This window comes from Diorhabda carinulata, chromosome 11 (genome assembly GCF_026250575.1).
Source record: "Diorhabda carinulata isolate Delta chromosome 11, icDioCari1.1, whole genome shotgun sequence".
NCBI classification, from domain to species: Eukaryota; Metazoa; Arthropoda; class Insecta; order Coleoptera; family Chrysomelidae; genus Diorhabda; species Diorhabda carinulata.
The window spans coordinates 5,666,434-5,679,475 of NC_079470.1; the positions used below are offsets into that span (position 1 = coordinate 5,666,434).

The 13,042-nt window shown below is 30.9% G+C and overlaps 1 protein-coding gene across 2 annotated transcripts in view; it reads right to left on the reverse strand.

The window, feature by feature from the left end:
• LOC130899338 (zinc finger protein castor homolog 1) overlaps positions 1-13,042 on the reverse strand; it is a 158,336-nt gene that overhangs the window by 9,834 nt on the left and 135,460 nt on the right. For both annotated transcript variants that reach the window (XM_057809217.1, XM_057809216.1), the window contains exons 6-12: positions 12,740-12,902; positions 8,762-8,975; positions 6,517-6,718; positions 5,495-6,456; positions 3,796-3,948; positions 3,516-3,739; positions 3,196-3,455 (exon numbers count right to left, since the gene is read on the reverse strand). In XM_057809217.1, coding sequence (XP_057665200.1) covers positions 3,196-3,455; positions 3,516-3,739; positions 3,796-3,948; positions 5,495-6,456; positions 6,517-6,718; positions 8,762-8,975; positions 12,740-12,902 — 2,178 coding nt within the window. The remainder of the gene's footprint in view (positions 1-3,195; positions 3,456-3,515; positions 3,740-3,795; positions 3,949-5,494; positions 6,457-6,516; positions 6,719-8,761; positions 8,976-12,739; positions 12,903-13,042) is intronic.

The following is a 13,042-nucleotide window of genomic DNA, read 5'->3' on the forward strand; positions in this document are numbered from 1 at the left end:
TTTTGCGATAATTTGTGGACATACTGTATATATTACCGACGATTCATCAATCATAGTCGTCAATTTTCAAAAGTATAAATCGATTTTTGTATTTTTTGTCCACCCTGTATCAATTTCAACCAATTTGTTGTACATTTTTGGAATGAAATGATCGAGGAAAATTCGAAAGTAAAAAAAGGAAGTTTTTTTGAAAATACAATGGATTGAAATGAAAAAACGATTTTTTTTTTGGAATTTCGCATTAATTTAAGGACATACTGTATATATTACCGACGATTCATCAATCAGAATCGTCAATTTTCAAAAGTATAAATCGATTTTTGTATTTTTTGTCCACCCTGTATCAATTTCAACCAATTTGTTGTACATTTTTGGAATGAAATGATCGAGGAAAATTAGAAAGTAAAAAAAGGAAGTTTTTTTGAAAATACAATGGATTGAAATGAAAAAACGATTTTTTTTTGGAATTTCGCATTAATTTAAGGACATACTGTATATATTACCGACGATTCATCAATCAGAATCGTCAATTTTCAAAAGTATAAATCGATTTTTGTATTTTTTGTCCACCCTGTATCAATTTCAACCAATTTGTTGTACATTTTTGGAATGAAATGATCGAGGAAAATTAGAAAGTAAAAAAAGGAAGTTTTTTTGAACATACAATGGATTAAAATGAAAAAACGATTTTTTTTGGTATTTCGCATTAATTTAAGGACATACTGTATATATTACCGACGATTCATCAATCAGAATCGTCAATTTTCAAAAGTATCAATCGAGTATTTTTTGTCCACCCTGTATCAATTTCAACCAATTTGTTGTACATTTTTGGAATGAAATGATCGAGGAAAATTAGAAAGTAAAAAAAGGAAGTTTTTTTGAAAATACAATGGATTAAAATGAAAAAACGATTTTTTTTGGTATTTCGCATTAATTTAAGGACATACTGTATATATTACCGACGATTCATCAATCAGAATCGTCAATTTTCAAAAGTATAAATCGATTTTTGTATTTTTTGTCCATCCTGTATCAATTTCAACCAATTTGTTGTACATTTTTGGAATGAAATGATCGAGGAAAATTAGAAAGTAAAAAAAGGAAGTTTTTTTGAACATACAATGGATTAAAATGAAAAAACGATTTTTTTTTGGTATTTCGCATTAATTTAAGGACATACTGTATATATTACCGACGATTCATCAATCATAGTCGTCAATTTTCAAAAGTATCAATCGATTTTTGTATTTTTTGACCACCCTGTATCAATTTCAATCAATTTGTTGTACATTTTTGGAATGAAATGATCGAGGAAAATTAGACAGTAAAAAAAGGGAGTTTTTTTGAAAATACAATGGATTAAAATGAAAAAACGATTTTTTTTGGTATTTCGCATTAATTTAAGGACATACTGTATATATTACCGACGATTCATCAATCAGAATCGTCAATTTTCAAAAGTATAAATCGATTTTTGTATTTTTTGTCCACCCTGTATCAATTTCAACCAATTTGTTGTACATTTTTGGAATGAAATGATCGAGGAAAATTCGAAAGTAAAAAAAGGAAGTTTTTTTGAAAATACAATGGATTGAAATGAAAAAACGATTTTTTTTGGAATTTCGTATCAATTTAAGGACATACTGTATATATTACCGACGATTCATCAATCAGAATCGTCAATTTTCAAAAGTATCAATCGATTTTTGTATTTTTTGTCCACCCTGTATCAATTTCAACCAATTTGTTGTACATTTTTGGAATGAAATGATCGAGGAAAATTAGAAAGTAAAAAAAGGAAGTTTTTTTGAACATACAATGGATTAAAATGAAAAAACGATTTTTTTTGGTATTTCGCATTAATTTAAGGACATACTGTATATATTACCGACGATTCATCAATCAGAATCGTCAATTTTCAAAAGTATAAATCGATTTTTGTATTTTTTGTCCACCCTGTATCAATTTCAACCAATTTGTTGTACATTTTTGGAATGAAATGATCGAGGAAAATTCGAAAGTAAAAAAAGGAAGTTTTTTTGAAAATACAATGGATTAAAATGAAAAAACGATTTTTTTTGGTATTTCGCATTAATTTAAGGACATACTGTATATATTACCGACGATTCATCAATCAGAATCGTCAATTTTCAAAAGTATAAATCGATTTTTGTATTTTTTGTCCACCCTGTATCAATTTCAACCAATTTGTTGTACATTTTTGGAATGAAATGATCGAGGAAAATTAGAAAGTAAAAAAAGGAAGTTTTTTTGAAAATACAATGGATTAAAATGAAAAAACGATTTTTTTTGGTATTTCGCATTAATTTAAGGACATACTGTATATATTACCGACGATTCATCAATCAGAATCGTCAATTTTCAAAAGTATAAATCGATTTTTGTATTTTTTGTCCATCCTGTATCAATTTCAACCAATTTGTTGTACATTTTTGGAATGAAATGATCGAGGAAAATTAGAAAGTAAAAAAAGGAAGTTTTTTTGAAAATACAATGGATTAAAATGAAAAAACGATTTTTTTTGGAATTTCGCATTAATTTAAGGACATACTGTATATATTACCGACGATTCATCAATCAGAATCGTCAATTTTCAAAAGTATCAATCGATTTTTGTATTTTTTGTCCACCTTGTATCAGTTTCAACCAACTTATATTTTTATGGAATAAAAAAAGGTAGTTCATTTGAAAAAACAGTCCTTTATGGATGGACTTTATGGACACACTGTATATATTATCGACTTATCAATCGGTGCTACCAATTTTCTAAAATAGGTTACATTATTTAAATAAGAATCTAAATCAACTTTTATTAATAATTCATTAACATTTAATAGCAAAAATAGTGAAATATAAAACTTTATTATTAAATGAAAAAGAGCCATTTTATATTTTTTTGTCCAAAGAGCCATAAAAACGTAGAAGTTACCGTATCTTTGGCAACCCTGCGAGGAGTCGTAGCTAGGAAACAAATGAGAGAGACAAAAAAATTTCGCTTTGACAACACGATGTTGCACGATTTATAGTTTTAATAAAATGATACGTTTCCCAAATGACATTTTGCAATAATATAGTTTTTTTTATAACTTTTATTTATTAATTTCTCAAAATTTCTATCACTAAACCTCAATCTACCTCCAAAATATAAAAACGAAATTTCGTTGGACTTACCGGAAACTTTGTTGCTATCTGCACTCTGACTCAAGTTCATAGCTTTGAAGTGGCCATCGGCTATTTCCGGTTTTTGTTCGGTTAACTGCGCTTCGCTTTTGACTCTTATTTCAGCTTTGGGTTGATTACTTTGAATCGCGTCTTCGGTGTGTATTTGATTGTGAATCGCCATCGCGGAATATTGTACGAACGAATAGTTGCAATTCGGCCTCGTACAATGAAAATGCCTGTTTATTTTATTGCTAGGACAATTCGAAAGCCTGAAAGTTATATAAATATCATATTTTCATATAAAATGAATATTTTATTAATGTAATTACCGGCAATCTACATTTCTGTCGTAAAATTCGAATCCGTCTAATATATCGACGTTGTCGTGAAAATCTTTCGCGTGTAGAAGAAGAGAGTCTTCTTTGTTGGTGACGTAAAGACACCTGTTTTGGACGCAATGGAAATGCGTTGCGCCTAAATACGGACATAAATTATCAGGACACTTCGTATTTTCGTTGAAAATGTCGAAACCTTGTAAAGAATAATCTTGAGGCTGTAAAAAATATATTTTTTAACAATATAAATATGTAAAATAATATATATAATTACCGTTGGACTGTGAGTGCTCGATCTGTCATCGTTTGAATCCGGATGTTCTGTTTCTTTGCTACTAGATGGAGCTGCTGACGGTTTGGGTAATTTGAAACTCGTGAAAATAGCTTGAGGACTGTCCATGAGGTTTTGAGTGCCCATCGGATGATTCTATAATTTCAAATAACAATTTTTAATAATATACAGGGCGAATCACGAGATTTTAAATACTTAAATATATGAAGAATGTTTCTAAAAAGTATTATCTTCTGTTCTTTATTAATTTACAGGGTGATTTGTGAAATTGATACCATAAATTTTAATTGTAATTAATGTTTTATACAAAACATTTTATTTTTTAAATGTTTTAATGAGGTTAATTCCAGGACCGGTTTTAGAAGCAATTTTGAGATTCGTATTAAATATTTTCGAACTACGTAAATAACCAATGAAAACGACATATGCGACAGGGCTGTCGCACTTTTATTAAATTTTTAGTGAAGAATCTTATCAACAATAAAATAACCATAATGATAAGGTATTAATTAAAAAAAATTATAAATTTCGATTGTTTAAACTGAAATAAGTACATAATATAATACGAGGACTGCTCCTTATGTCAAATGTCAAATCTGACATTGCCATGACGTAAAGTTTGACATTTTTGATATAATACAATCAAGTGTTAGTGGAGAGGTTCAGGAAAGGTAAAACAATTGATTGACGTTGGTATCAATCAATGTCAATGTCAATATTTATACGATGATAAAATTGGCCAAACAAGAATTGTCTGTGAGTGTGAGAGTAATTGAAAAGTCGAACTTAATGTATGAATTAATGTGTCTATTTGATATTTTCACATATTTGATGTTTGTTTCTTGTGATTTTTGCCTCCTTTGTAGTGAAATTTTTATGAAGCTGACAGTGGAAAAAGAAATAGAAATGCAAGGAAATAATTGTGTTTGAAAAAAAGGTGAATAAATACGTAAGGAATCAGATCAAGGACGACGAAAAACAACAAAAGTTTGGATACAAAGAAATACAAAAAATTTCGATTGAAGTGAATGGACTATAACTATTAGGATTAAGAGAAAAGATTTAACTTGGAGGGAAAGAATTAGAATTGCGGGACAAAAAGTAAAACGCGATAAGTTAAATGTTGAATGGACTATAAGAATTAGAATGAAAAAGTAACGAGAGAAAAAAATAGAAAAAGGACACAAAGTAATACAGGACAAATTAGGATGAACGGGCTGTGAGAATTAGAATGTAAAAATAGAAAAAGGACACAAAGTAATACAGGACAAATTAGGATGAACGGACTATGAGAATTAGAATGTAAAAATAGAAAAAGGACACAAAGTAATACAGGACAAATTAGGATGAACGGACTATGAGAATTAGAATGAAAAAATAGAAAAAGGACACAAAGTAATATAGGACAAATTAGGATGAACGGACTATGAGAATTAGAATGAAAAAATAGAAAAAGGACACAAAGTAATACAGGACAAATTAGGATGCACGGACTATGAGAATTAGAATGAAAAAATAGAAAAAGGACACAAAGTAATACAGGACAAATTTGATTGAACGGACTATGATATTTGGAAAGAACGCCATTAATATCCTGAAAGAGACTTTGTTTGTTATAAATAATCAAAAATTGTAATGGAAAATAAAAAAGTTTTCGTTCTTAAACGATTAATGAACTTACGTAATCGTTCCAAACTTCGATGACCCTATTTTTGGGCGGCCGACCTCTTTTCCTGCAGAACATACCGTCGATGCTACTAGACAGATGCGTCATCGTCAGAGGATCTTTAGTTAAACTGAGTTTTTTCGAATATTCGTGCATCTTGTAATGCTCCAAACGCCTAAACGGCTTATCCATAGGCAAAATAACCTCCCTGCAACTTTCCCAATTGCAATGATAATGTTTCTCCTTATCCTGATAAACGCAATTTTCTTCGCAACCTCCATTTTGTACCGTCACCGTCGTAAAATAATTATCGGTGATCGTTTCTTGTTGTTCGTGATTTCTCGCGTGTTCTCTGGCCGATTCTTTCGAATTGAACGCCATTTCGCAATTTTCCACGAAACAATGGAAATGATCCGCGTACATAAATTCGCATTTATCGTTCGGACATTGATTTTCCGGTACGAATTGACAATATTTTCTCCAAAAATCGTCGCTGTTGAACGACACGGCGTCTTCTTGGCCGAAATTCGATTCGTTGGCGCTTAAATCGATCGCCGAAAACGATTCGGATTCTTCGTAACTTACCGGGGAGTTTCGTTCGCTTAAACTCTCCGTATTCGACATGTTCGATTGGTTGTACATGGATAAGTTTAAACTGTCGATTTGGGCCTCGTAGTCTCGAGGGAAATTTATAGGTGGCGCTACGTTACCGTCGGTTAAAGTTTTTAACATACTTTGCGCTAATTTGTATTTTCTGTACGCTAATTCCGAATCTTTACGTTCGTGTTTACGTTTGTGGGAAAATAACTGACCGGAACTGTGTAGGACGTAGCTGCATTGCGGCCGGATGCAGTGGATGTGGTTGCATACTTTCGAAAAACGACAATTATCGAAAGGACACGATTCGTTTTTCATAAATTTTTTAAAACCGTCCCTGGATAATTGCTCGTCTTTTATATGATAAGATTTATGCTTTTCTGGAAAATAATTATTAAGAAAATTATTTTTTTTGTTCGATGTTTAATACTCATACTTACCCATATCACTCTTATTTTTGAAAGTGAATCTACAACCGCTTCTTCTACAATGAAAATGCGTAGTTCTTTGTCCGAAAAACGCGCAGTAACTTGCGCCGCATTCTTCTGTCGCTCGGTACCTTTGGAAACCCTCCTGTATAATTGCCGAATCTTTTCTATGGTAATTAGCGTGCATTTGTACATCCGATGTCGATATATACACCTAAAAATACATTTTTCTTCATAATTAAATCTCAAAATAATTTATTTAAATAAATTTCGCGATAAAAACACTTAATTGGCGCAGTCAATAGGATTCGTGCTGTAGCGAAGTTCGTCAAATTGCATGTAAACGTCAAGGTTATTATTTTATTATGTTTTTCCTTATCCATATCATTATCAATATCATAATAATAATTATAACAAAAATCAGCCTAATTATATACAAAAGATAATAACTATAACCGATATAATAATAATCCTTCACCCTCTTCTCGTTTTTCGGTTATATAAAATCGAAAAATGATTCGATTTCAGTCAGTTTTTACTTCAAATTTCTTTTCACGACTTTTTTTATCAAAATAGAACATCTAGAACAAAAAAAATGGCTTAACAAAAAAATATTAACCAAATACGACAAGATCTGGAAATTACGTCTCTTATAGACTTCGTTGAGCAAAGACAGTTGAGTTGGTGGGGGAAATGTCAAGTCAAAAGCTCTTCTTCTATCACTACCATGTAGACACACTCTGTTTTCGTTTAAAAAGATAACGGAGCCCCGTTGTTCGTCAGTTAAATCAACGTATTTTCCGACGAGCTGCTCGACGACTTGGGGTTAATTTAAGGCCTGTAGCTGGTCTTTTTGACTCAAATTGTCTTAAGTCTTCTTCTGATTATCCAACAACTCCTCGAGTTTTTGTTAGACTTGAACATCAGTGAGGAACCGATTTCTCAGCGATGTGATTATGAACATTTTTCTTGCAGTCGACGTTTTTTCTCACGAGTGTAGATTTAATATTTGAGCAAAAACATCAAAGAGAAAAATAATTAGGAATAAATTGAGTGAGGTAATAGAATATCCGAAATCATATTAATAATAATGAGAAATTTTAATGGCGCAGTCAGTAGGATTATGTTTAAATATGTAATTGAGTTAATTAATTAAGTAAAAACGGATCTTTTCGATTTGGGGATGTTTTTTGTAAGGTTTTTTTGTTTTTCGAAAATTTTTTTGTTCAGAACTAAAATACGAACAATTGATACACACAGAAGAAAGTAAAACAAGCGAGAGAAAAAATATTTCTTCACGGTTAACGTTTTTCCCTTTTTACACCTTAACGGTAAATTTTCTAAAAAATTACCTCAGACAAAAATTATAGAACATAATATTACCTATCAAAAATACTTCAATACTTTTTTTTCTAAGAGTTACCGTTTGTGAGATACAGTGCTTTAAATAATTGAAAAAGTTGTATTTTCCTTTGTTTGCATATAATCGCTACGTGTGTATAAATTATTGAGACATTAATATGAAAATTATTTTTCTTTATTATTAATGTACGTAATTAATGCAGCTATACGAATATCAGATCGAAAGAAATGAAAGGAAAACCCAGATAAGTTAAATAGAGAATTTTCAGTTGTTTTAAGCACTGTATCTCAAAAACGGTGGATCTAAGGAAAAAAGTATTCAGACGTTTTTTATAGATAATTTTAAGATCTATAATTTTTGTCTAAGGTGAATTTTTGATATAACTAACCGCTTAGTTGAAAAACTCAAAAAACTTCTGTTACCTTTTTTTCAAGTGAAGAAACGGTACGTAATTCCCAGACTATATATATTGCTATTATGCAATTTTCAAAATTTGGCGAATTCGCGCGGCGCTTCTCAGGCGGCGTCTTTCACATTTTTTTTTAAATGACGGAACTCGTTTGACGTTTATTTGTATAGAATTTTTTTAGTAGCAGGCGGTTCATTTACATTATTTCTTCTATTTATTTATTTTTTTTGTTTCTTTTTGTTCTAGAACTTTGTAGAATTTTATTTAGGTATATAAATAATTTGTGTAAACGCAGTTAGTTTAGTGTATCCGTTTCTATTTTCGATTAAAGATTTTAAAAAGGTTTTTATTATACGAGAGTTGTACCAAAAGTCAAAAATTATTACGAGGGGTAACTTTATAGCGTGGTGGCGATCAAGATTGGATCTTAGCACGTTTTTAGTTTACTTTTTGGTATGATATTCGTGAAATGAATCGTTACTGACCTTATCACATCCTTCTTTTATGCAGTGGTAGTGTGTTTGTTTTTTGTTGTGGGTACAATTTGCGAACTTGTCTCCGCAATCGTCTAGCGGGCTGTATCTCATGAACCCGTGCTGTAGGGATTCGTCTCGCTTTTTGTGCCATTTGAAATGACGAATCATCTCTTCTTTTTTTATAAATACCCTCGAATTGCAGTCCAAACAATGAAAATGTTCTCTGGAAACGAGATGAAAAAAAAAACGAAAGATCGTATTAAAATAAAATAAATTGGATACGTGGAATTTTAAGAAAAAAATTTTGATATCTTCCCTATTCACAAGAATGCGTTTCATTTTTAAGGGATAGAACTACTCATTATTAGAAAAAAAAACTAAATAATTCATAAATACTTGGTCAAAATAAATTTTGTATGAATTATTTGTAGTTTTTTTGATACCCTAGGACAATTCGACAAATAAAATTCCTTATAGTACAGGAAATTTAGGCAATTTTGAGCTAAAACCTTGAATTAAATTAGGCAGATCTGATTTTGTGGATTTTCAGAGGTTTTGGGATACTGAAAAGTCTAACAACTTTCGACAAAACTACGAAATTTGGGAACTTGAAACTGAAAAATTTTTTGAAACGTAAATAACTCGTAAACTACGTAGAATTCGAAAAAAAGTGTAGGAACCTAAACTGTAGAGCACAAAATTGTCTAAAAAAGTATTCCAGGTATTTGTTCCTAACCTCAAAGTTTTCACTTTAAAATGAGTTTAAACACTCAAAAATATTTTGAATCGCGAATAACTCGAAAACTACGTAAAATTCGAAAAAACGTGTGGGGGCCTAAACTGTAGAGCACAAAATTGTCTACAAAAAAGTATAGTCCAGGTATTTGTTCCTAACCTCAAAGTTTTCATCTTAAAATGGGTTTATACACTCAAAAATATTTTGAATCGCGAATAACTCGAAAACTACGTAAAATTCGAAAAAAAGTGCAGGAACCTAAACTGTACAGCACAAAATTGTCTAAAAAAGTATTCCAGGTATTTGTTCCTAACCTCAAAGTTTTCACTTTAAAATGAGTTTATACACTCAAAAATATTTTGAATCGCGAATAACTCGAAAACTACGTAAAATTCGAAAAAAAGTGTGGGGGCCTAAACTGTAGAGCACAAAATTGTCTACAAAAAAGTATAGTCCAGGTATTTGTTCCTAACCTCAAAGTTTTCATCTTAAAATGGGTTTATACACTCAAAAATATTTTGAATCGCGAATAACTCGTAAACTACGTAAAATTCGAAAAAAAGTGCAGGAACCTAAACTGTAGAGCACAAAATTGTCTAAAAAAGTATTCCAGGTATTTGTTCCTAACCTCAAAGTTTTCACTTTAAAATGAGTTTATACACTCAAAAATATTTTGAATCGCGAATAACTCGAAAACTACGTAAAATTCGAAAAAAAGTGTGGGGGCCTAAACTGTAGAGCACAAAATTGTCTACAAAAAAGTATAGTCCAGGTATTTGTTCCTAACCTCAAAGTTTTCATCTTAAAATGGGTTTATACACTCAAAAATATTTTGAATCGCGAATAACTCGTAAACTACGTAAAATTCGAAAAAAAGTGCAGGAACCTAAACTGTAGAGCACAAAATTGTCTAAAAAAGTATTCCAGGTATTTGTTCCTAACCTCAAAGTTTTCACTTTAAAATGAGTTTATACACTCAAAAATATTTTGAATCGCGAATAACTCGAAAACTACGTAAAATTCGAAAAAAAGTGTGGGGGCCTAAACTGTAGAGCACAAAATTGTCTACAAAAAAGTATAGTCCAGGTATTTGTTCCTAACCTCAAAGTTTTCATCTTAAAATGGGTTTATACACTCAAAAATATTTTGAATCGCGAATAACTCGTAAACTACGTAAAATTCGAAAAAAAGTGCAGGAACCTAAACTGTAGAGCACAAAATTGTCTAAAAAAGTATTCCAGGTATTTGTTCCTAACCTCAAAGTTTTCACTTTAAAATGAGTTTATACACTCAAAAATATTTTGAATCGCGAATAACTCGAAAACTACGTAAAATTCGAAAAAAAGTGTGGGGGCCTAAACTGTAGAGCACAAAATTGTCTACAAAAAAGTATAGTCCAGGTATTTGTTCCTAACCTCAAAGTTTTCATCTTAAAATGGGTTTATACACTCAAAAATATTTTGAATCGCGAATAACTCGAAAACTACGTAAAATTCGAAAAAAAGTGCAGGAACCTAAACTGTAGAGCACAAAATTGTCTAAAAAAGTATTCCAGGTATTTGTTCCTAACCTCAAAGTTTTCACTTTAAAATGAGTTTATACACTCAAAAATATTTTGAATCGCGAATAACTCGAAAACTACGTAAAATTCGAAAAAAAGTGCAGGAACCTAAACTGTAGAGCACAAAATTGTCTAAAAAAGTATTCCAGGTATTTGTTCCTAACCTCAAAGTTTTCACTTTAAAATGAGTTTATACACTCAAAAATATTTTGAATCGCGAATAACTCGAAAACTACGTAAAATTCGAAAAAAAGTGCAGGAACCTAAACTGTAGAGCACAAAATTGTCTAAAAAAGTATTCCAGGTATTTGTTCCTAACCTCAAAGTTTTCACTTTAAAATGAGTTTATACACTCAAAAATATTTTGAATCGCGAATAACTCGAAAACTACGTAAAATTCGAAAAAAAGTGCAGGAACCTAAACTGTAGAGCACAAAATTGTCTAAAAAAGTATTCCAGGTATTTGTTCCTAACCTCAAAGTTTTCACTTTAAAATGAGTTTATACACTCAAAAATATTTTGAATCGCGAATAACTCGAAAACTACGTAAAATTCGAAAAAAAGTGTGGGGGCCTAAACTGTAGAGCACAAAATTGTCTACAAAAAAGTATAGTCCAGGTATTTGTTCCTAACATCAAAGTTTTCATCTTAAAATGGGTTTATACACTCAAAAATATTTTGAATCGCGAATAACTCGAAAACTACGTAAAATTCGAAAAAAAGTGCAGGAACCTAAACTGTAGAGCACAAAACTGTCTAAAAAAGTATTCCAGGTATTTGTTCCTAACCTCAAAGTTTTCACTTTAAAATGAGTTTATACACTCAAAAATATTTTGAATCGCGAATAACTCGAAAACTACGTAAAATTCGTTTACGTAAAATACATTTTTTGTCCGGTTGTTGTTTTTATCGAATTCCTCTTAGAAAATTAGACAGCGCCCAATTTAATTTCGAGTTGATTCCAATTTTACCTGTACTATTTAAAACATCATTTGAGGGGTCGTAAATTTCGAAATAAGCTCAATTTAGTTATGATTGAAAAAGCAAGCAAGATTTTACCAATACTTAATTTAAAAAGTTTTTCATTGATTTTGAAACAGTATTTTGAAGTTTCCCAAAAAAAATTCGAGTTATTTAAGATTGAAGGAATTCGTTTTCTGTGTTCTCTATAAAAACAACCATCCTTCAATGGACAATAATTCAGTCCTTAATGGGTATATTGTAAACTGTTTACATCAAAAATTAAGTTATACGAGGGTTGATACGTAAGTTTTGCGTGTGTTTGAACCAACTGTCGATTTTAGTCGACCTTCTCAAAATCCATTCTGTAGCGAATTGAATTCGGTAAACCAGTGTAACACAATGGTTTCAGATGGTGCTTAGTCACCAAAAATCGAAGCGAGTTGATCGAGACATTTCTGTTGGTTTAATCCACGTCGCAAGTCATAGAAAATTTCTTACTATCGAATTGCCCTCGTATGACAACACGTTCTAAGTATATTCACCATTAAAAGTGTCACACTTGAATGTTGTTTCAGATTTAGTATCAGCTTTCTCGGTGTCGTTTCTAATCCACCAACTTTCCCGTATCCCCCCGTATTAATATCATATTTCCGTTCGAAAATTTGTCAAAAGTACGATTTTTTTTCATTCTATTTACAATGTAGAGAATAAATTTTGAAAAACTGACCTGTAATTTAGATCTTTACAGTATGTGCTTCCGCATTCCAAAGAAGACGAGAATTTCTTGACGTATTTAGAATAGTCCATTTGACTGGTTGTTTTATTTAAAAGTTGATTCGACGCTAGAGGTTCTCTAGGCGTTGTTGGTGCCAAAGATTGCGCCATCATTGCTGCAAAACAAAAAAAAATAAGAAAATACCCTACACTATTATATTTTAAATATATGGCAATGTGAATTTATTTTTCTTGTGTTAGATTTCGATCGTTTTCGATATAGTACAGTCAGTTTTTCATAAAAGAATCAACTAAC